Source organism: Centroberyx gerrardi, chromosome 8 (assembly GCF_048128805.1).
Source record: "Centroberyx gerrardi isolate f3 chromosome 8, fCenGer3.hap1.cur.20231027, whole genome shotgun sequence".
Taxonomy (NCBI): Eukaryota; Metazoa; Chordata; class Actinopteri; order Beryciformes; family Berycidae; genus Centroberyx; species Centroberyx gerrardi.
Window position 1 is genome coordinate 20,398,908 of NC_136004.1, and position 24,925 is coordinate 20,423,832.

Below are 24,925 nucleotides of genomic sequence, written 5' to 3' on the forward strand. Positions count from 1 at the left end.
GGGGCGACCTAGGCGATTGGCACAAACTGCAAAAAACACTGGTATTATCCTTTAAACTTGAGATTAAGTTCCATCCAGTTCCGTTAATTTTAATCTATCTTCTCACAAAGCTCACATAACATGTCGTACAAAACAGAACCAACCAAAAAGTCTCTCTGAAGAAATGCTCATCCACCACCTGCTTCATGCGTCTCCTAATACCTGGGGTAGAGGACTCGCTGAATCTGCCCGTCGGCCTTGTTAGCGTCCAGCCACTTCCCGCACTGGAAGATGGTGGTCACCGAGTTGGCTGTATTAGTCACTTCAACACACTCGCAGTACCACCCAGAGTTGGAGCGGCCGTTGTCGTGCTCCACTTTGACCCTCAGCAGCTCCCCGAGGTCCAGCATCTCCAGAACGAAGCGGTCCGTCCGCCCCCGCTCAAAAAGGTTTCGGAACTTCTGCCGGAGCTGGCGCATGCCCGAGTCGCCGTTGACGCCGTAAATGGTGATGAAGACGTTGGCGTCCGTGCCCGACCCTTTGACGTCCCCGGTGATGACGATGATCTCATACTTGACGGGGACCAGGTTGCGGACTTTGCTTGCGAAGCTCTCGATGGACTTGTAGCACTCGAATGTCTGAAATTGGTCCTTTTTGGCTGCCAGGGGAATCTGTGCATCGCAGTTGAAGAAATACCTGGACAGGAGGGAAGGGTGGAGGAATGAATGGTAGGTGAAAACAGTAACCCTTTAAATTACAGGCCATTAAGTAATGACTGGAAATAACTATGTAATATCTAAGTAAAATAGATGTAACAATTCTTTATAGCATTAGAATAACTGAGTAATATACAATTAAATAAAGCTGCTTTTACCAGGCTAGGCCCATTCTAGCTTTCTATTGCTTTCTGTTGTTATTTGTGTAGAGTTACTATGGAGTATGTTTGTATGCCTATGTGAATATTGTACATAGTATTGGTATGTCTTCTCTAAAATATATAAAATATTACAATATGTATTCTGCATTATGAGCAAATGAAAATCTAATGAAAAAACACTGATTGTTTCTGCACAAGTGTCGTCACCTTCTGTAATGAATGGAAGATAAATCAAGACAGATAGTGTGTTTCTTCCTTTTTGAACCAGCTTAGTTTTCAAAAGTGTGTGGTAGTGCCACTTGCCTAATATAACTGCTGGTAAAAGCAACTTTTTTTTTACTTGTATATTAATCAGTAATTACCAGTCATTCTAATGCTATAACTAGTTATTACATATATTTTACTTGGATATTACTTAGTCATTTCCAGTCATTACTACATAATTAATGGCCTGTAATTTGAATGGTTACCGTGAAAACATTATGCACAGTCCTGGGGTCACTTTCCAAATTACACGGATGGAGGACCACATCAACAGTATCAACATGCCCATCAGTGTCATTTTATGTAAGATAAATTGGTCAAATGAGACTCCAATCTTCACTCACTTGTTTCCCATCTCCTTCTCGGTCACCACCACCTCCATGACGTGCCAGAAAGCTTCACCCTTCACCTTCTTGCTGTCTTTAGTGATGTGGCCGATGCAGATGCCGGCGATCGCGCCCACGTGCTTGGACGAAAACTCAAACGTGTCGGTGGCGCCACTGCAAAGAGACAAAACCACAAGCAGAGTTTCTACTGCCTTTGATTTTTTACTGAACCCTAAGTCGGTAAATTCACTGGTCTTCTGCCAGAGTGTTTTTCTTTTTCTGTGTCTCATGGGCTTTAACTCTCCTGAGAGCAGAGACTTGCAGAACAGAAAGTGCAGCTACGAGATAAAAGAGGGTAGAAAAACAAAACATGTGAAAGAGAGAAGATTATATGAGGACACATAATAGGGTTTTACAGCGAGCCAAGGCACCTAGACTCTCTTTGAGGACCTACCATAAGAACTTCTTTTTCTTATTCTCCAGAACAAACTCCTTGGAACGGGATTTCTTCCCTTCCAGCACAATCCAAGCATTCTCCGTGGTGTCAGCATCGTCTGTGTTAGCAGTTGTTGTGGAAATTTCATATTCTATGACAGTGCAGAGAGAGAGAGAGAAAGAGAGAGAGAGAGAGAAAGATTGTTGCACTATAATCATTTCACATCTGGCAAATGGTTGTAAATGGGTGCAAGTGACTATCGCAGTTAATCACTGACAATTAGATAGCTTGTAATTATGCCCACAGACTTCCATTTTTACTAACTGGTTTTGTCATTGAGGTCTACAGAGTCATTGTTGGCACAGGCCAGCTCTCTCATGATCTGCCCGTCGTCCTCGTTCTTAGCCAACCAGCGGTCGCAGGGGAACCTGAAGACCTGGTCCATGGTCTCGTCCTTCAGGTCGATGTACTCTAGGTACCAACCTGGAGCGGGGCCTGCATGCGCACAGTAGGGGCAACACATTCCAGTATGGTTTTATTTCTTCTATACAGCAATTTGCTGTTTTTTTTATTTCATGATCTGTATTTTACTGCTCTACTCTTTTACATACACGACTAGTCAAAAGTTTAGACACTCCACATTTCTTTTTTTTTTACTATTTTCCTCATTTTAGAATAACAGCAGAGACATCAAAACTATGAAATAACACAAATGGAATTATGCAGTGACCAATAATGTCTTCAACAAATCAAAACTATTTTATATTTTAGATTCTTTAAAGTAGCCACCCTTTGCCTTGATGGAAAGGCAAAGAAAGGCTTTGGAAAGAAATTCATACATAGCATCAACTTCACTATTTATATTTGTCTAAGAAGCAACTTTCAAGCATTTAAGCATAAGCCTTTAGATCAAAATGGCTTTAAGATAATGAAGAACATAGTACATTCAATCAGGTGTGTCCAAACCTTTGACTGGTAGTGTATCAGATGTTGAAAATAGTCGGTGATCCCTTCTGTACAAGTGCTGTACAAAATGCTACTGAAGTCTTATTCATGCATCGCCTCTCTGACACCCAGTGTGCAGGTATCCTCTCTGTATCAGACTGCTCTGAATGTGACTTGAATTTCAACAGATATCTAGCACCAAGACCATCTCTATCTGCTGTAATTCAGTAAACAAAGATCATCTTAGTTGCCGATATCCTCCTCACCTTTGTTGTCGTGCCACACTCGGATCTTGGACAGCTCTCCCACACTGAGCATGTCGGGGAACGTGAACACGTCTTTCATTTTACGCTCAAACTTGTTCCTGTTGCTGCTGTCCCTCAGAGGAAGTGTCCCAGTGTCTCCATACTCCCCAAACGCCATAAAGAATACATTGGCATCGGTACCGGCACCTGGGATGGCAGAGACAGTCAGTTACTAATAAAAACAGATCTTTAGATTGCCTAATAGTGCTGCATGGACACTACTGTGACAAACTAGGATAGGCTAATCAATAGTAATAGGCTTGTTGAACTTGGATCAGGAACAACTCGGGGCCCTAAATGAAAAGTATAAACTGGGCCTCATTTATCAATATTTTTGTACGTGTAAACTGCTGAAAGATGCCCAAAACCTATTTTCTCCTTCGTCGTCATGATCAGAGATGGTCAATCTTATTTTATAAATCAAACATACAAGCAACATGAGTCTGTTTCAGTCAGACTCATACCTGAGATAATAAAAACAATGAAAACAACTCATCAAGTAAAGTCAAGACTCATTACTATGTACTTTGCAGCTGAAATGTTTCCCATTACTCTAACAACCCTCATACGACTGTTACTATACTATATAAAACTGGCGAGGCCCACCTCCGAGATCGCCGGTCTGGACTTGGATGGTGTAGGTAGTTTTCTCCACCATCTCCTCCTCATCCACCACAGCTGCCAGCTCACACAGCTTCACCCTCTTTGGCCCCTTAGTCTTCGACAGCCAGTTCTCATAGGTAAACGAATACACTTCCTCGGTGGTTAGGTTCCGCATCACGACCTGAAGTATTTATTGAGGCATTTACCACATTTCAGCTGTTAGACGATGAAACAGACCAACATTAGTATCTGTCTGTATACTAACCTTGTCAAGAAACCAGTCGGGGCGACTTCCAGTGCCATCAATCCGAAGTCTGATCTTCTTCAGTGGAGCAATGTCATCTATCTCCAGGTTGAATGTGTCTTCTTGGCCCCTTTCAAACCTAGATTGAAATAATATATGTTTAACATTGCATTTTAACAGATTTAGATTTGAGATGGGTCGAATTATCCACAAAATCAGGACAGGTCAGTAACAGGCTGACCTGTCTGCGTTCTTGGGCAGCAGCATCTCCTCTGTGCTCCCATTGGCTCCATATACAGTCAGGAAGATGTTGGTGTCAGTCCCTGCATACTGGGTGTCACCTGTGACAACTGTGGTCTCATAGATGACCTATAAGGAAGAGACACATTCCATCTTTATATGACAAATCAACTGAATGTTTTCCAACATTTTAAAGTTATCATATAAGATATCATATTTTGGCGAAAGCTGGTGTTTCTCACCTTGCGGATAATATTGATCGTGCTGGAGTCCAGCACATTGAACAGTCTGACAGTGAGACCATCTCCTCTGTCTTTAGCCAGCCAGCACTTACACTGGAACATGTACTTGATACCTTTGGTTGGCACGGCAACCGACAGCTCTTCCACCAACCAGCAGCTCTCTGGTGTGACACCGTTATGGCCAAGCTGAGGGAGAGAGGGAGAGGAGAGAGGAGAGAGAAGAGAAATGTGGGAAGGAAGATGGACAGAAAATGCAAACTGAGAATTGATATTTTATTTTATTTTATTTTGACCTAGGATTGATTATTGCTGTTCGAGAATGGCTTTAATTCAATTTTCAACATCAGTGCAAATGAAAAGGTTTTGAGGCAAGGAGACAGTTCCACACATTTAGTAACAGAAACAATCCCAGACTCTCACTTCCACCCTCTTGATCTCTCCCACGTCCGTTCCATAGCACACAAAGTTCTCCATGGTGCCGGCTGCGAAGCTCTTCTTCCCCTCCGGCAGGTCCAGCCACAGCCGGTCTGTCTCGACGTCGTTGGGTCCCAGGATGATGACATAGACCCTGGCTGTAGTGCTGGCATCACGGTCGATCCCCGTGGACAAAGTGAAGTGATAGGGGATGACTGGGTGGAACATAAGGGTCTGGTAAAGGACTTTTCATTTCATTTCAGTTCAGTTCAGTTTAACTCAATTGAGTGGAATCTTATCTATCCCTGGGGCAGTAGTTGCTTGTTTTTTCCTTTTTTCAAAGCCATACACTAAGCTGCAAACTGGTAAACCTGACATGAAATTTTGAATTCACAAGTTTCCAACATGTTTATGGCTCTTTGCCACAAGAAAGCATACTATTCACTAATCAAGTCATTAAATAACTAGCCTACCCTGCCCTCAGAAACATGAAAAACAACTTTGTTGCCTTACTTGGACCTTCCTCTACAACTGCCACCTTTTTCTTCTTTTTCTTCTTGTTGGCATTTCTGTCCAGCCCCAGTTTGGCCTGGGCAATCTTCTTGGAGTTTGGATCACTGTGTCTCTCCCCCTCATATCCCTGAACGGGACACATAACACAAAGAAAGTGTTCAATTCTTCCTTATGCCCAGCTAATTGAAATCTGAATAAAAAAATAATGAAGAACAAACAACTAATACTGTGCAAAGCGGCAGTATTTTAATCCAAGCTTTACAAACCTTGACAAAGAAGGTCCTCTCTATGCGTTTGTCCTCTTTCTTCTTTGACAGCCAGCGCTCACACAGGAACATGTACACCTCTTCTGTTTCCTCATCCAGCACCTCTACCTGGTCCAGGTTCCAGTCAGCCCCTATCACAGAGTCGTCGTGGCGAATACGTATCTTATACACTTGGCCCAGGTCCACAGCCTCAATAGTGAACTTGTCCACCTGAGAGGCAGAGAGAATATTTATGACTATAAGAGCATGACACATTTGGATAAAGCGGCACAAGGTTGTCAGTTATCAAATATCTTAGGATAAATGTCACATTTTTCTCTCTTCTCTCTTTCTTCTTTTCTTTCTCGCGTACCTCTCCTCTCTCAAACTTGTTGCCGTTGGTCTCAGACTTGCTGAGTTTGCGCTCGCCTGTGTCTCCCAGGTCTCCGTAGATGGTGAGAAAGACGTTGGCGTCAGTTCCCGCTCTGTACATATCACCCGTCCGCACAGACACCTTGTATGTGTGAGCTGTGATGGAACAAAATGTTAATAATGATGAATCCAGTGGCTTACAATCCAACTGGGGTGTACAGCATGTGTGTGTTCATGCAGTATAATAAGTTCCTGTGTATGATGTGGTCTACAAACTACAAATAAGATATGAAACCAGGCTCTTCTAACTTTACAGGACATTGATTTTACATCAGAAAAAGTTTGATCAAATCCACTTGTTTGTTCCATAGTTGATATTTCAAACAAAATAACTTAATTACCCCTATAACATAACTAAAATAAAACAATTTTAAAGCTCTGAATGCAAATATGAAACAAAAAAAACAACCTCCCACAATGGGCCTGTTTTTCCACATTGGGTCACATATAGATTAGACCCTACTTTTAATCCTACTACTACTAGGGAAACCTACTTTCCAGGGCGTCTTCCACCTCAGTCTCATTCCGTTTAAGCGTCCCGTCCCTGAGGAGTTTCTCAGTGATGATTTCAGAGGGGACCAGCTCTCTCACCGTCTCCCCGTCATCCTCAGACCGGGCCAGCCAGCGCTCGCACGGGAAGATGGTCGTCTCCGAACCCTGCCGTAAAACAGTCGGGTTCAGTTGTGTCTTCCTTTTTATTGTTTGCGGGAAAATATATCTAACTGATAAATTATTCATCTGTTAATGATTTAATGAGGGCATGGACAAGAAAAAAAACCTCTTAATGATGTACTTATGTAACTGTAAACTCAAGTGGGTTTTTAGTACCTTTCCTTTTCTGAGCTGTCGTCTGATCTCCGCTCTGTCAAGGTGCCATCCTGGGTTGGAGCCCCTGTTGTCGTGTCCTATCCTGATCTTCTCTATAACGTCTCCAACGTCCTCCAACTTGGGGAGGACAACACACAGTTCACTGCATGTGCAATCCCTGCCTTCTATCCCAAATTATACAAAGTCAAAATCCACACGCTCACCTCCACAATAAACATATCCTCAGCTCCCCTCTCAAAGAACAGCCGCCTCTCTCTCTTGTTGACACACAGGTGTTTCTGCTGTGTGCAGACGCCCTTCCGCCCGTACAGCACGATGAACACATCGGCGTCCGTCCCCGCACCAAACACATCGCTGGTGTATATCTTTATCTCATAAGGCACGACTGAAAAGACAGAGGAAAATGTGAAGTTTTTTTGTTATGAGTATGATGTAATATGTAAATGCGATATACAATTCCACAATATTTTTCGCTCAGTCACTCACACGGCATGTAGAGTTCAGTCTGTAACTCTGCGGGATAGAGGTCCCTCACTGTTGCCCCGTCATCTTCTCCTCTATCCAACCAGCGGCCGCATGGGAAGCGCAGTCTCTGACCCTGTGAGACGGCGTCGATCTCTACCCAGTCCAAGAACCAGCCAGGTGAACCCCCTGAGAGCAGGACACCAGTCACGTGTTATTCTGATTCATACAATTCACGCTGCTCATGACTGCAGCTGTTTGTTTTCAGTAGATCTTCAGGTCAGTAGAGCCCCGTCTTCCCCTCTCACCCGAGCTGTCGTGGCCCATTCGTAGCTTCTCCAGTTCTCCCAGGTCCACCGCCTCCACAATGAACTCATTGATCATTCCCTGCTCAAACTTATTCTTATATTTCTTACACGCCTTTAGGTTGATGATCCCTGTGAAGGACATGACAAATTAAATTCAAATTAGAGAGATCTCATGCAGGATACCAAGAGGCCATCACAACAACGTAAGGATGCTTTTGAGTTATCTCACCTGTGTTGTCATTTTCACCGAACAGGATGGCAAAGACGTTGGCGTCAGTTCCGGCGTACTTCTTTTCCCCAGTTTTTACTCTGAGAGTATATGTGGTGGACATGGCTGTAAAATAGATCAAACAAGCCATCAAAAATTGCTTTAAAATCGCTTTCCTCTTCATTTTCGCACCAATACATGAGTCCCTCTTGCACTCGTCTTTCCACTGAGCTCTACATCTGTATGTGCTTAGATCAATACTTGATCGGGGCCTCTTTTTTTTTTTTTTATCCCATGCCTCTACTAAAATATGAGCCAGCTTTGAAAACTGTGTTACATTTCTGCTCGAGCCCCAGAGTGGCTCCTGTCCCCTCGTCGTCATCCTTCTTCATGAAGGCCTCGTCCACCGGCACCAGCTCCCTCGCTACCTGCCCATCATCCTCATCCACTGCCAGCCAGCGGTTACATGGGAAATAGTACCTACAACCCCAAGGAACACATTTGATCAAGACTCTAATTCAAAGACAATGTGGTACCGTATCATTGTTAGTTATGTAATTATATAAAAGAATTGTGTGCTATCATTTTAAGCGCATACACTCAGAATACAGTTAATGCAGCCCATGCATGTTAGCTCGACTTACGTTGTATCTTCCTTTTTGTCCACTATCTCCACACGATCCAGGTACCAGGATGAATGTGATTGGCTGTTGTCGTGACGGATACGTAGCTTCTTTAGAGGGCCCAGATCAACAGCTGTTAAGGTGAAATCATCATCCTGCAAAATACAGCAATTTGAGATAGGCAGGCAATACTTCTGGTTGTCTTTTTGTCACTAAAACTGTCTGAATATATCACTTTTCAGGATTGTAATAACAGTATTGTATATCCAGTGAGTTATTCCTTTAGTTTGACTTTTTCCTTTGCTGTGGCTGACTGCACTCTTTGATTTCTATAGGGAAAATAATAAATCTATGGTTTCTCTGTATGCAAACACTTCAAAACCTCCCCTCCTTTAATCACAACAGGCTACTGTTACGTTTGATCTGAGGGAAGAAATAAAACTAATTGTCTGTGGACGCGAGTTCGGTGTTCCTACAGAGCCAGGTGTAATGTTGAGATGAATAATTCACCGGTTTGAATTAATTAAGTGATGAGTAAAAGTAGGACAGGTTCAATGACTCAGAGGACTCCTTCCAGCTCCTCTCCATCACAGCTGGCTCGCCTGCAGGAGAGCTTGTAATCCTACCAGAATACACTCCCACCTACAGCCTGGTGGAGGGCTCATATTGCGTGGAAGTGCTTGAGTCTTTGACTAACTGCTTGTTAATTTCCGATGGGATACCCTTCTAAGCCGGTGGTTCCTGAAATTGTACAGCCTGAGCCACAAAATGAAAAATTTAGTTTCCCCGCTTCAGGCTCAAAAAAGTACATTTCTATCCTTGTCAATGACCCAATGACTTGCGGGTATTTTGGCTGTTTTATTGTTCAAGAATTCAGTTGATAATGGAAGAATAATTGTAAAATTGTCAACCAGTGTAAAATAGTTATAACATATTATGGCTTTCAAAAAGAGAAATTCTTACTTTGTTTTTTCCCAGTGTTCATCTCTTGCAATTATACCTCATTTAACCTCATTCACTGGATACCTTTGTATTTTATGGCTGATTTATAAAGTAGTGTTTGTCTGTCTGTTTAGCCTATCGTACCTGCCCCCTCTCAAATTTGTTGAGTTTGCCAGAGTTCTTGAGATAGCGCTCTCCGGTGTCCCCGTTTTCTCCATAAATATTAATGTAGACGTTGGCGTCGGTCCCGGCACCCAGCATGTCACCAGTGAAGACGCTCACTTCATAGGTGTTCACTGTCAGACAATACAAGGGATGAATTACTAACACCTCTTTAACCTGTCCTATGTAGGCCAGGACATCAGGGAATTGTGTCAGATCAAACTGTGCTTGCCTGCCGAATCAACATGAGCTAAAAGATCTTGTGTGCCAGATATAAAAGAACAGAATAAAAACGGAGTAAATGACAAATTATATTTATATGTGTGTGTACATATAAACACACTAGTTGGTATTTGTTTTAAAAAAAAAATGGAATTGCTTGGTTAAATATTTTGTGATTTTACCTCAATTTCTGAGATTGTTTTCGTGGTATTTGTATTTTTATCGGACAACATACAATGGAGAGTAGGGATGAGATGGTGTATCGAAATTCAATATATCACAATACGAAAATGTGACAATATGTATTGTGGGGCAGAAAAATTTATCACAATATTAGCTCCATTTTACTCTGCTGTAGTAATGACAAATGAGACGGCTTTCCCATCACAATTTCACAAGCTCTCCATCCAAATTATATTACTTGTACTTTGTAATAACATTTGTAAATTGTCGTTTACATTCTACCAAGCCAATGCCATCGCTAGAAAGATTTGTGGCTCAGAAATAAAAATAATTCTGCACAGTCAGACTTTGTTGTCATTGAACTTGTATTTATTACATTGTATCGTGGTTGTATTGAATTGTGAAGCCCATATCGCGTATCGAATCGTGTTGTGAGATAAGCATATCGTCAGGATAGGATAGACTTAGAATCAGTCATGGGTCATGGGTGCTTGGTACATGCTTTAGTATGAGTTAGGTTGCTACTTCTGAGGCTGTTCAAGTGCCAGGGAAGTGAAATCAAGCGCTCCCAAATGAACTCTAATATTTGAAGCCTTTTACAGATACACTGTTTTTCCCAGGACCTCTGCTTAGGTATACAGAGAGTACCAAACTCTTTCTCTGAACAGGTGCAGTATTATACCCACCTCCTCAGTTAGTGCTATATCACTGGTTCTTTGCTCTGTACCTTCCAGGTCCTCTGCCTCCTCAGGCAGCAGCTCCACCACCAGCTCCCCGTCCTCCTCCCCCCCGGCCAGCCAGCGCGAGCAGGGGAAATGGTAAGTCAGCACCACTTCCTGCATCTCCTCTCCGCCCTCCTCGTCCTCGTCGTCCTCGTCCTTCTTCTTTTTCTTCTTCTTTTTCTTGTCCTCCTTTTTCTTCTCCTTGGGCACCAGAGACATGATTAGATGCTTGACATCCACCGTCTCCAGGAACCAGCCGGATCCGATCCCCGACCCGTCGTGACCGATGCGGATCTTGAAAACCTTCCCCACATCTCCTGCCTCTAACTGAGAAACAGTGAGGAGAGGGAAGAAAGCTGCCTTACTGTGACACACTATCTCTTTCTGGTATTGCAATGTTTCTGCTCAAACTGTAACGTCTTCTTTGGTATTCAGTTGTATTTTGGAGCCAATGGAAATATGAAATCCAAGCTTTGATACCTTGAATATTTCGGTGGTGTTCCGCTCAAAGTTGTTGGATCTGCTTTCGAGGGTGAGAACCTCGGTCTTCCCCTTGTCCCCGTAGATCTGGATGAACACTCTGGCATTGGTCCCAGAATATGTCACATCTCCAGTTACGACTGTTACCTCATAGTTAATCACTGCAAAACAAGTGGTTTTATTAGTGGTCATGCGTGTGTGTGTGTGTGTGTGTGTGTGAAAGAGGGAGAGAGAGAGAGGGTAAGAGAAAGAGAGAGCATGCGTGTGCGTGCATAGGCTCATACCTGTGTGTGTGTGTGTGTGTGTGTGTGTGTGTGTGTGTGTGTGTGTTTGTGTGTGCATGTACATAATAGTAAACTTCATTTATATAGCACTTTTCAAAACAGAAGTTACAAAGTGCTTAACAAAGAATCCCTAAAAGAAAACATGGCAAGAAACAGCAACAGTGAGGGAAAATAAATGAAATTTTAATAACAATAATAACACTATTTTTTGGCAATATTCCTTAGTTGGACGAAACATAACTGAACTGGCTTTTTGGAAAGTTGCTCAAGGTTTAAACTTAATTTTTAATATGCAGCCTTGACGTTATTTGTTCCAAGAGACTGCTGAATTTGTGTTGAGATACATTCAGGGCCAATAGCATTTAACTGCAGATGCATGTGTATGAGTGTGCAGATTCTCATGATGGTGTGTGAGTGTGTGTGTGTGTGTGTATGTGTGTGTAGCCTACGTTGTTCCATGTCCAGGATCTCACTGGGGTAAAGCTCCACCTCTGTCTTGCCATCAGCCTCATCCTTGCAAAGCCAGCGGTGACTGGGGAACATGTAGTTTTTACCATGGACTGGGACCATAATCTGAACGCTGTCCAAGAACCAGCCGGCACGCATGCCCTCGTTGGTATGGCCAATCATCAGACGGTTGATCTGCAGTGAAATTAATGGAGCATAATATTCTAATTTGATAAACACAAGGCGTTCCTCACACCTCTTTCTAATCATGTCCACATCCTGGACCTTTTCTGTCCAGGCTCTATATTTGATTAATTTAGCCTCGCCCTGGGACCCAGTCTGATGAAAACATCCTGAGTACTGTAATTATTTAGGGTCTGTCTAAAAATACATGTACGACCCATTTTTGTGTTGGGACCCATAGCTTAAAGCAATATTCCACTTTGTTTTAACATAAGGGTTATTTGGCACTTGACCACCATGAAAACCATAATATAAACTAATCACCAGATGCAGCTGGACGAGTTTGTAGCGTTCTGATTTTTACTTCCCATTCATTTGAATGAAGCCAAGAAAATAGCCTGAAAACTTACATTTAACAAGTCAATAACATATCCTGCTTTTAAGACAATAAAGCAGTATTGGGTCCGTTGTCATTTTGCATTTCTATTCTTGCTTTACACTAAAATTAGTATCTAAAAATAAAAGTAGATTCGGTCTCCCAAACAGGAACTATCTCTCCTAAATGGTATCTCTCCGCTATGTTTTCTTCTATCAATAAAAATGCTATTTGGCGAAATTATGTTCTAAAATGTTGGACCAGCAGTCAATTGAAAATCACAGTAGGGGGATCTGTTGTTGAATCTGTTCACGAACGTCTTGAATGTCAGTTTTCAGTCTAGTTTCGTGGCCTCATTCAAATGAATGGGAAGTAAAAATCTGAACGCTACAAACTCGTCCAGCTGCATCCAATCTTGGTGATTAGTTTATATTCTGGTTTTCATGGCGGTCATATTAAAAGAATATTGCTTTAAGAAACACTGTTAAAATGAATTAAGTGCTTATCTAACCTACTGACTGTTGTGCTACTGCTCTACAATATAATTACTTGAATGCATTAACATAATATTTATCATTTGGTTTATCCAAAGCCCAGCACCACTATGAACTGAACCCCCTAACCCTTGCAGTGTTAGTGCTATGCAGGCCACATTAAAGATAGACACCAGAAGCCACCAGTTAATTTTAGGCTGTGAGAAGCCACTTGAATTACTTGTTGAAAATTGATCCGAACAGTCATTCCTACTAGCTGTCACTATAGCTTCCTCACTGGCTGAAGCTGCAGTGTTGAACCCGCAACTCCTACAGCAGCTTTTTGCTCAAAGCATAGTAGCATTTCCACCAGAGATCATTTAACAGACTTCTTTGACCTCCGCTGAGCCAGCACACCTGTCCAATATCAAAGGTGTCCACAACGAAGACGTCGATGCGGCCTGTCTCAAAGTAGTTCCCCAGGTTATTGTCCGAGACCACCAGCATCATCTTACTGGTGTCGCCTTTCTCCCCGTAGAGCTTGACGAACACCTTGGAGTCCGAGCTGCCCCCAGGGATGTTACCTGTCTTCACCGCCACATGATAGCTGGTGTCTGACACACACACACACACACACACAAAAACATCACCATCTACAGAAGGCAACAAGTTTAAATGTATGACTTAATAAAACATCAGAATAGTGCTGATGGACAGTGATGACTTTCACTTACTAAAACCACCTCTCACACATAAAAGACCCTTCTCACTTACTGTAAAGACGCTGCCCATTTGAGAACGGCACTAACTCTCTAACAATCTGTCCATCATCCTCATTGCGGTCAAGCCACCTAGTACAGTGAATGAAAACATTGTCATCTCATCTGTTACATAAAACACACCTCTGGTCGTTCTGTTCAGCACATCCTGGTTGTCGGGTGAAAACCTTGTAACTTCAATTTTGGTGACATTCATGTTTTAAAATTTAAAATGAAGGATTACATCGGTGGTCTCCAACCATCAAGAGCCATGTGTATGCAGGTTTTCATTCCAACAAAACACTATAACAATGTTTGGTTGGAATGAAATTACAACCATTAGCACACCTTCAACCAGAGAGGAAATCACCTGGTGTAGTGTTTGGCTGGAACAAAAACCTGCATACACATGGCTCTCAATGGCACAAGGAGACCACTGGATCACGTTACCTCTATGTGCAGAGAAACTTCTATAACCCTTGGCTTCATGAAAACCTTTCAAAACACCAACAGGTAAAAGAGGGAATGACGCTCATTGCTTGTATAAGGCTGATCTCCCTAAAAGAATAGTCCAAGGCACTATACAACTATACAGTCATAGGCATAGCCCATATATTAAAGACTTTTTAACCTTTTCAACAAAGAAGTGTGCCTTGTAGTGTTCGTTTGGGGAGATCAGCACTCCTCAGCCTCATTCTATGAACCTTTCAAAACACATTGGATAAACTGAAAAATGCATTGCCATCAACCTAAAAACAAGGTTGCTTTTCTTAGTTCCTGAAAAGTTGACGTATTGGAGATATAAGGTTTTCACTGCGACATGCTTCACTTTCTGTATAAACCTCCTCTATAACTCACCTGTTGCAGGGGAACTCTACAGCCTGGGCCTCAGCCTGACCCTCCTCCCTAACAACCACTTTATCCAGGAACCAGCCGCAGCCTCCACCCCGGCCGTCATGTCCGATCCTCACCCTGCGAACCTGCCCGATGTTCACTGCCTCGATTATAAACTCATCCATCTGAGAAAGACAGGGGATGGCAAGTGACGCGTCATTATAATGCCTTCTTTTATGTACAGAGGAGCTGGTGGTGAAGCTGACACCTGACTTGCTGACATTTTTTTGCCTTACCAGATATAATAATGTGATTATGCTTCCAATATTTGTGCTGCTGATACAGTATGACATGATGATACGTTACAGTAGTTCTAACACTGGTCTTCTGGATGTACCCACATTTGCTTTCTCGAACTTGTTGACGTTGTTTTTGCAGTTGACCAGCTGGCGGTCCCCAGTGTCCCCCAGGTCTCCAATCAGATTGAGAAAGACGGACGCATCTGTGCCACTTCCACCGATGCTCCCCGTGCATACAGTCACTCTGTACTTTATCACTGCAGAACAGAACAACATCATCCATTCAGCTTTTTGTTTATTTCTATATACAACATGGCAATGCAGATTTTGGCTGCACAAGTGGTTTAAGGGACTCTGGTGAGTTTACGTCTCTGCGTGAAGGTGAGTACAGTTAGCCTGGAGGTGCATGTACGTACAGGGCAGTGGTTCGGCGATTAGATCTCCAATGGCAGGTAGCTCCCTCACAACCTCGTTATCGTCTTCGTTAGTGTCCAGCCAGCGCTCACAGGGAAACTTATACTTCTCCTTTGTTAATGTCTTCATTACACTTGCCTGATCAAAGAGGGAAAACGCGAGAGAGCTTGTTTGATTTAGGGGATCAGGGTTTAAGGGTTGAGTGATCTTTTAAGATAAGGCTTAATTCCTTTAACTGTTTAAACTCTGACTGAACTCACTTAATATCCTCTTGACTTTATTCTTTTGTGGTTTCAAAGGTAACTACAACAGCTTTATGTTCATCCAAGGTTAATTGTATGCACATGGTCTACATCTGCTTCTACCAGTTGAATGATATATTTGAACCTGAGATGTTCTGCTATTGCCATTACATCACCATTATGAATTGGGAATACTAAATTCTCTTATTATCCACATTTCTATGTTAGTTAGCATGGCATCTGATATTATGATAAACCATACAATCTCTACTTTTGTTTCATACTCTGTGCAAAGCTTGGCTGTAATAATCATGTTATAAGGCCTATAACTGCATCTATAGACAGAGTTTACAGGATTAATATAAAATCACAACAACAAATATATATTGTCAATAAAACACTGGCAGAGAAGCATGTGAGTTAATTATAATAATAATCTTTATTTGTATAGTGCTTTTCAAAACAAATTACTCAAGGTAGAGCTAATTGAGGACTGGCATGATGGAAGGCATCGATATTCGACTGTAGTGTTTACTCACCTTACTGAGATGCCAACCAGCGAAGGGATTTCTCTTCTCATGCCAGATGCGAAATTTGGTCAATTTTCCCAGATCAGGCAGCTCAACCTGTGGGACCACGTCAGAATTAAAATAAACACAGTTTATCACATACATGTAGAATAACAACATTATCTGTCAAGATTAAAACATGGGATTCTTACCATAAACCTGTCCACCTGGCCCTGTTCAAAATTGTCTGTTTTGTTGTCCAGTCTGATCTCGTCTGACTTGCCCCTCTCTCCATAGATCTGGAAGGAGATGTCGGCATCGCTGCCCGCATTGGGCAGGTCCGACGTCCAGATCCACAGGGACCAGGGGTGCTCTGAGGAGAACCAGATCATTGATATGGGAGTGCTGTCTCAGCTTATTATGTCCTGAATCAAATTATTAGTGTCTTTATCATTCTTTTTTTTTTTTTTTACTGTAATCGACAGGTAACAGTAGCCCCTCCCCTTCCCCTCAGTGCCCAGATGGCTAAATACATCTGGGGGTGGCAGTAGCCTTGAGGTTACAGAAGCGGGTTGTGACCAGAAGGTCGCCAGTTTCAATCCCAGGACTGGCTTGGAAAATGTGGGAGGGGAAAGAGAATGAGTAATGAATATGCACCCCTATTATTGCTAGTATTGCTTCTCTATGTTTGAGAACCAGAGGAAGTTTTTTGGGGGTTTTGGCTCAGTCTCCCCTCATATCTCCATAGGTCTAGCTTAAATTTTTTGGAAAAATGAGAGTGCTAAAACTGCAAATCAGATGAGTTTACAACTGCTGTTCACTCTGCTGTTCTAAACTTCATGTATAGGCAAATTTATTGACATTTAGCTTACTCTTCTGTCTCTTCTGCCTGAGTGAGACCATCTCATAGAGCTCTCTCTCTATCAGCCCATCTCCCTCTTTCTCATCCAGCCATTTGCTGCATGGGAAGGTCTGCTCTATCCCAGTGAAGGGACAGTACACCACCACCTGCGGCAAGGACAAAACAACAACCGAGCAACATTAACTTGAATCAATTCACAATCAATGACAGCATCATTATGTGTGTGTGTGTGTGTGTGTGTGTGTGCGTGTGTGTGCATTGTACCTTCTCACAGTACCACCCAGCGCTGACCCCTCCGTTGTCGTGTCCAATGGTGACCCTGCTGAGGGGGCTGAGGAGGGCGGCGATCTCAACGTTGAAGATGTCTGTCAGCGCCCGCTCAAACTTCCCCCCTTCTAAAAACACCTAGATCAATAACATCAAGGAAAAGTTGATGAAAATGGTGGTCGATCAATGTTCTAACTGCACCGAGAAGAGTTTTAATGAAAAGAATGGTGGATCAATGATATTTGTACTCAATGGACGGAATTCACAAACACAGACCAAGCTGTGTCCAAGAAATTTATTTCAAAAGAAAGTTTCCATTGATGACTTTTATGGGTTTAATCGATGTCCAAAAAACCTTGCCTGCTGTGTTACATGAAAGCCAAACTCTGACTACTCTTATAATACCCATGCGCATGCTAGTTAAATCATCTGTGGCATTTATATATCAATAAATGTCCATTTTGATACTCTCTATGGCCAAAATACTGATTCAACCTTCATTCAACCATCATGAAAGGCTTTACCAAACAGCTCTGGCACACAAGAAGTGATGCAATTCACGTTTCCAGTTTGTTTGAAATAAACAGAAGAAGAACTGGGTAGTTTGCATGAGCAGCGATAGCCACCATGAAACCACAGAAACTCAAACAGAAAATCCAAGGAAAAAGACGTCACAGTATTGCACACACTGTTTGATTGACAGGTGGGAAGTGCAATAAAAAACACCACAACAATGACTACTTGGCACCAAAGATGACGCCAAAATGAAATAAAAAAAGAATCTTGCGGATTACCGCTTTAACAAACCTCATGTTGTCATGTCACTTATCCAGTAAAAACTATTATTACAACAATCCCTTTTTAATGAAGTGTAGAGTGTTCACCTCCTCTGTGTTTCATCCAGACAATCTCTCTCTCCTTGTTACCTTGCCGCTGTTCTTCTGGCCTTTGGAGCCGTGCATCACGATGTGGATGTTGGAGTTGGTCCCAGCACCTCGGATGTTCCCCGTCACAATCTGGACATTGTACACAATACCTGCCGGGTACAGTTACATGTCTGACAATCAGAGACTATGCCAGCGGGCCACTGCGGTTCACAACACACACATACTCCCAAAGGAGCTGAGCAGGAAAATCAGCCAGATCAAAACATTGATAGTCTGACCTAAGAATTAATGATCATATGGCAAGCTGGGAAGAAAGCACGTTTTTCTCTTTAGCTATTACCGGGAGGTATGAAACAGCTACATTCTCCATTCCTTGGAAATATAAATTCCTGCCTGTATCTAGTATTTTTCAGATCAGGCTAGAGCAAAATTATCTCCATAACCAGAGTGTGAATGGAGGCAAATGCAGATAATTTGAGGATACAGCCAAAAAGCCTGTTAATTTCCATCCTTGCCACCACTGCTTGAAGGAGTGTTTGTTGAGATAAACACAGTTTTCTCTTTGTTTTAAATTGGTATAGACATGACTTTTCTTTTTTTGAGAAATTGTAGGATTAAATGTGTGTGAAGCAATACTTATAAAATAAAGCAGTACTTTTTTTTTCAGGGTCATACACAATTTTTCCTTCATCACCTGTGGGCTGGCTCCCTCCCACCAGAATGTCCCTCTGGATCTTCCCATCATCCTCGTCAATGGCAAACCAGCGTTCGACTGGAAACTCATACACTATTTTGTTCCCCAGATCGTCCACAATCACCTGCATAAAAAGGAAAAAGAAGACTAAGAAATCAAAAAGATAAGAAGGTATTTTTAGCCAACTTGCCTAGCTCAATAAGGTTTAAAAACTCTACCTAATCTACCTAATCTGGACTGTTAGAGCAAGACAATTGTCCTTCGAAATAGAGGAGGTTAGTGTGATGGCTCTCATTGTAGGTTGCAAGGATCAAAATCCTTATACAGCTATGAAAATTATCCGCCAAAATTAGTTTTGTGGTCTTTTTTATTAACCTTTTTGAGTGAGGTTAACGTTAAACGTGTGTTAAATGTTAGGTTTACACTCCAGTATTCAGGGGACATTTTTGACAAAGTATGGTATTACAGTTTATAAAGTTTACAGAAAGTGTACAATGGTAAAGCTAGATGGAGAGCACAAAACCTTTGGTGATATTATGGATCATAAAGTTTTAGTTCTCATCTCAGAGTTTACAGTATTCAAATAACCAGGATTCAAATTATTTTGTTACAGAACAATATCTTCTGATAAAATCAATTGATTAATCAAATACATTCACATGATTTCATTTGTATGAACTCTACATGAGGACACAAAGCATGTGGATTCTGTTATATGCAGAAGAGCATGTGATCCAATATTTTTGTCACTGCCGTCCAGCTACGGCCAATCAGGATGATCTTTGGTGTCAGTCTGTGTTGCAGTCATCAGCAAATCTACAGACTCATCTGTCTATTTGCTGGTAAGGCAATCCGTTAATGGGGCATGGTTTCCCTTTACAGACAGGGTAGGATGACAGCAGTCATGTCCTGTGCGTGCATGTCCTGTGCGTGCATGTGTGTGTGCATGTGTCTCTGTGTGTGTGTGTGTGTGTGTGTGTGTGTGTGCATGTGTGTGTGTACGTGCATTGGCCTGTGCATGCATGCGCCTGTTTGAACGGACTCATCTCTTGGTTCTACACACTGTATGTGTTGGAGGAGTCGGGACACGAGTCTCAGATGAGAAGACAGAGAGGAAAGAAGAGTATCACATGTCTTAAGTACCTCTCCAGAGGCAGCATGGGCAGGAAGAAGTACAGGAAGACAGGCAGTTTGGTTCCAAGACAAAGAAGCATCACATGGTCTAACAAAATGTTAAAATAATATTTCTTAAACTATCTTGAGACTATGCTGGTGAGTGGCAATAGTTTTTAGAGGCATTGATGTAATGTATTTTAAATAACTTTTTTTGCATTTCTGCAACCTCCAACTGAAATATTGTTAAGATTGTGTATGAACGTTTACCTTGTCCACAAACCATCCTGCTGAGGAGCCTTTGTTATTGTGGCCAATGGTGATCTTCCTCACTTTGCCCAAGTTTGGAGCTTCGATGGTGAATTTGTCCTCGGTGCCCTTTTCAAAGTTATCTTTGTCACTATCAAGACACCTCTCCCCTAAAATAAAGAAATAATATGTAAATTCTATTGGTCAAATCCTGGTTTAAATCGATTGCATCAAATGTGTATTCACCCTGGGAGCAAGTTCACTCCAGGATCACACGTGTGATAACATGTAGCGTCCCAGAAAACTGACTGTGTTGTTTACCTGTGTCTCCAAACTCCCCAAAGATATTGATGAAGACGTCTGCATCTGTCCCACTGCCTTTTATATCCGCGGTGAAGACAGTCACCACATACTTGTTATCTAGAGAATTGAGACCAAAAGGTTTTAATATAGCAATATTTTAAAACAGGAACTTGGTAAACATTGAAAAGATGCAGTCGGCTCTGCACTCTGTCTAATCACAGTGGTTCTCAGCCTTTGTGGCTCACAGCCCTTCAAAATAAAGTGATGCCTACTTGCGACCCTGTGATGTAAACAATCAGAAAGATGAACTTTGATACCTGATGATGATTTTTTGATTTTCCCTTTTCAGGCTAATTTACTTGATTAATTATGGGAAGACACCCCACCTGAAAATATTCATAATTCCTCAAGAAAAAGGCGTTTGTCACAAAAACAGGGATTTGTCACAAAGATGAAGAACAAGAAAATACTGTAATATGTTTCACATTCCATAAATGGTCTTGCAACCCCTTGAGAGTCTGCTTATCTTATAAACTGTGTCCAATCTGTATCACAATATTGAGACTAAACTATAATAAGGTGTTCATAAAGATATACTACATATCATACATTTGGGAATGTCCATGGGGTCCATGCTGCCCAGCAGGTCTCTGACAAACAGGTTATCTCCCTCCACTTTACTGAGCCAGTTGTTGCAAGCAAAGTAGAACCTCAGGTGCGGCCGGATCACGTCTGTCACCACCACTCTGTCGAGGAACCAGCTGGCGTTCAGGCCCGTGTTGTCATGCTCAATCCTGGAGGAGGAGGAGAAGGACAGTATCAAGATGAATTAGTCCCCAGTGTCCCAGTCAAACTGACACAGGGGAAGTAAGACGACCTAGGAATAGAAATTTGCCAGCAGTATTTAGCATAGGCTGAATTGAAAAGTTTTTCATAATTGTAGTGTATTAGTCTGAATACCACTAAAAATTATATTCTCCAGTCTGAGTGAAAGTACAGGGGTGACAGGTGAAATGTTGTGGGACTCACACATACCTTATCTTCTTTATAGGTCCAACATTGTGTGTTCTGATTCTGAATACGTCAGTTTTGGACCTTTCAAATGCCGTTCGACTCCTGAAATAACAAAACGGTGAGAAATCATCTGAGTGTGAGACAGGATGGACAGGTGTCATGCTGTGGAACAGTTTCAGACACGGGTACGTGACATTTGGGAGAGTAACGCTAGAACCATCCCAAATTTCATTATTATTTATTTATCTAAGTGCAAAATACATGCACTGAATCTCAGGAACAAGAAAGTAAGTTTAAGAAGTGATGCAATAACTCCAATGAATTCCAAAATGTTGCATTTTCCCGGTGCACTTTGAATCATAAAAGCTGGGTCAACATTTGGCAAATCATACAGCATTCATGTCATGCATAATTATTTACAAAAAAATAGTAAATAAATCAACTCCAAAATCACAGCACACACTGAGCAGCCCTCTTCTCACCACCACCACCATCACTACACCAAGACATACTTCTTCTCTGTGCTGTTGAATTGGAGAAAAAAGACAAAGTTTCAGTACAAAGGAATAAATTATATGTCAACTGGATCGTTTAAATTGAGGCCTAGCTTATACAGTGTATTTTAATAAACTTGCTTCCCATTTTCTATTTTCCACATTCTGATAGCCTTTGAAGGGGACTCACTTGCTGGCCAGATGCACCTTGGGAGTGATGCCATATTCTCCAAACAGAGTGACAAACACATTGGCATCGGTGCCTGCCCCTCTCTCATCTCCGGTGATGGTCACCACCTCGTACACTGGAGGGTTGCATGACGTGACAAAAAGAGAGGTGTGTGTTAGAAAAGGGAGTACAGTGTGATTACAGAGCGAGAGAGCGAGAAGGAGAGAGAGGGAGAGAGAGGGAGAGAAAGAGAGGGAGGGAGGAAGGAGGCAGAGTGGGAAAGACATTTATAAAGTGTGAGTGTGTTCTTGTACTTCTATCCTTGTGAGAACCGGTTTGAGTTTCACACCTTTGGAGTGAGGACATTTTTGCGAAGCGAGGTCACTTGGGCCGGTTTTCACATCTTCCAGTGGCTAGTTTAGGGCTAGGACTTGGATTTAGAGTTAAGGTGGTAATGAGGATTAGGTTTAAGGTTTGGGTTTGTTGCCTCGATCACATTCTGATGAAGGCGCTGAGCCAAAACGCGCAAATGTGGCTAATAAGTTTTTAGATTTCCTTGTTGGTATGCCGCCCTAATAAAGGCATTTTTTTATTTTTTGAAAGAAAAAGAGTGCCTTTATTTTTCTTTCTTCAGGATTAGGATTAGGTTAGGTTAAAGTTTAAGGTTAAAGTTAGTTTAGGATTAGGGTTAGGAGTTAGGGAATGAATGTAGTCAATGGAAGGTCCTCATTAAGGACAAGTACAAGGATGTGTGTGTATGTATATGTATATGTGTGTGTATGTGTGTGTGCGTGTGTGTGTGTGTGTGTGTGTGTGTGTGTGTGTGTCTGCCTGCCAATGTGTGTCCATGTAAGGAACAGTGTAGATCAGATGAATGTTCAGCATGGCTTTACATCGGGATATTTGACATTGGACTGTACAGTGAGAGCCAAAAAGGAACTTTAGCCCTTATCAGGATGTGAAACCCCCCTTGTAAAGATTAGTGACAGGTGTCATATAGCTGTAGGTTGGAGATAACATCCTAGTGATAGGTGGATACTACTTCACTTGGTGTAATGTTACAGAGAAAACTATGCTAAACAATATGCCCATTCACTCCAGGAGCCACTCTATATCCAGTAATTGCAGTCAATCAGAATTCACTTCTTTTCTTGGTGTTAGATGTCATTCTGAAGACGATACCGCCTTCCAATTGTCTTTGAATTTCTGATATAATGACATGTCCTTTCTGTCAAGTGTGTTTGAGTCTTGCTGCTTTGCCTTTTACACATTTTAGAGGTTAGTTAAAGAGATTAATAAAAAGTTTTCCATTACCTTTCTTCTTGTGGTACTCATCCTCGTAGTTCTCAACTTTTTCTGGCTCGTAGTTCCGAAGCTCTTTCTCATAGATTTCCACGTAGTTTTCAACCTTCTTCTTCTTGCCTTTTCCCTTCTTGGTGTCCTCCTCACTATCCTTGCCCTTCTTCTTTTTCTTTTTCCCCTCTTCTTCATCCCCGGCCGGCGGTTCATCCTCTTTATCCGAGTCCTTCTTGGATTTTTTGTCCTTTCCCATTTTGTCCCCCTGACTGTCTTTGACTGAGGACTTCTTCTTCTTTGTCCCTTTCTTTGTGGTCTCAATCACATCAGGAAGCTTATCTGCTCTCTTTTTACCTCTGGAGACATTGTTGTTATCCTCATCATCTGCACTCTGCGACTCGGTGCTCAACTCATCCCCACTCTTCTCTTTGGTTTTCTTCTTATTCTTGACCTTTCCTTTATTTCCCCCTTTTTTCTTGGTGCTCTTCACATCAGGCCCCGATGTGTCAGAATTGTATCCCTCTTCATCACTGTCTTTAAATTTCTTCTTCTTCTTTTTCTTCAATCTTGCAGCATCCTCTGGCTCACTTACCTGCTTGCCTTTCTTCTTGGGCTTTGGCTCCTGATCCTCAGAGTCCTCGTCATCCACATCTTTGGTTTCCTCCTCTGCTCTTTGTCTTGTTTTTTTCTTTTTTGTGGGCATCTTTAATTTATTTACTACCTTGTAACCGTAACCGATTCCCGCGTGTTCCGGTGAAACTTGATTAAACTGACCCGCGGCTCCACAGCGGTGACCCGCTGGCAGGATGGGTCGCTGGTGGAGCGGACTCCTGGGAAGAAGAGCTGACAGACTGGTGCTTCACAGGCGGCCGGGGGGAAGCCCCTCTCTGCTGCTCATCCCCCACCTACAGCAGCAGCAGATGCTCTGACCTCATTAAAAATGACTGTCACCTTGTTCTCACCCGACCAGAGGAGACAGCCTCCCTCGGAACGAAGAGCTGCCAGAACATTCTGATCCACAAATGTATTGAACTCACTTTTAAAGTTTGAAACTACGAAATAAAAAGGATGATATGACTACACAGGCCACTATACATCTAGTTATTTTTAAAGTGGGACATAGAAAAGGCTATCTGACACTGACCAGCCTTTCAACAAGAGGCTGTGATACTGTGCAGAAAAATGAAGACACATAGGCCCACTTATTTGATTTTTTATTTGATTTGATAGACTTTCTTAATCCATCAAGGGGAGAATTATCTTTTTGCCCTCTGGTTGGACGACCTCCCTGCTACACTGCTCAAGCTCAAACTTGTCTGTCCAAACATGATAGACCTCGTACTCCTCCTCTGTATCACCTTATGACAGGAACAGTGCATAAGAAAGGCTATAAACTGTTAATATCTAAAGGATTCATATTTGTTATGTTTGCTTCTTCATGATGATAGAGATGGTTCACATTCAATCATGAGGAGGGACAGAAAAAATTTAACTGACTGCCTTTACATCCTGTAAATTCATATAACAAAGGGAAATGATCATATGCTGTGATT

At 42.1% G+C, this 24,925-nt stretch overlaps 1 protein-coding gene across 1 annotated transcript; it reads right to left on the reverse strand.

The window, feature by feature from the left end:
- Positions 1-194: 194 nt before the first annotated feature.
- On the reverse strand, positions 195-24,075 carry loxhd1b (lipoxygenase homology PLAT domains 1b). The gene is made up of 42 exons (XM_071894792.2): positions 23,391-24,075; positions 22,098-22,212; positions 21,435-21,515; positions 21,009-21,193; positions 20,418-20,516; positions 20,118-20,266; positions 18,735-18,858; positions 18,080-18,189; positions 17,151-17,291; positions 16,897-17,032; positions 16,237-16,397; positions 16,055-16,141; positions 15,276-15,411; positions 14,962-15,116; positions 14,585-14,745; positions 13,743-13,819; positions 13,386-13,582; positions 11,939-12,131; positions 11,206-11,366; positions 10,731-11,052; positions 9,581-9,732; positions 8,516-8,649; positions 8,209-8,351; positions 7,893-7,997; positions 7,664-7,792; positions 7,380-7,544; positions 7,097-7,278; positions 6,894-7,010; positions 6,560-6,722; positions 6,007-6,161; positions 5,655-5,864; positions 5,389-5,515; positions 4,882-5,090; positions 4,462-4,647; positions 4,221-4,348; positions 4,001-4,118; positions 3,739-3,916; positions 3,094-3,279; positions 2,207-2,377; positions 1,901-2,033; positions 1,465-1,620; positions 195-675 (listed from the first exon to the last, which is right to left on the reverse strand). Exons 1-42 carry the CDS (start codon positions 24,073-24,075, stop codon positions 195-197), a joined length of 7,203 nt encoding a protein of 2,400 aa, XP_071750893.2.
- Between the last annotated feature and the right edge of the window lie 850 nt (positions 24,076-24,925).

Bases quoted from the DNA above. Each gene is read 5' to 3' on its own strand.
- loxhd1b (XM_071894792.2), bottom strand. From the start codon at position 24,075: ATGCCCACAAAAAAGAAAAAAACAAGACAAAGAGCAGAGGAGGAAACC. The intron at 11,053-11,205 runs GTATCAAAGCTT...ACTGTTTCTCAG, and splicing joins ACACCACCGAAATATTCAAG to TTAGAGGCAGGAGATGTGGG. The intron at 7,998-8,208 runs GTAACACAGTTT...TCTATTTTACAG, and splicing joins TCTGGGGCTCGAGCAGAAAT to CCATGTCCACCACATATACT.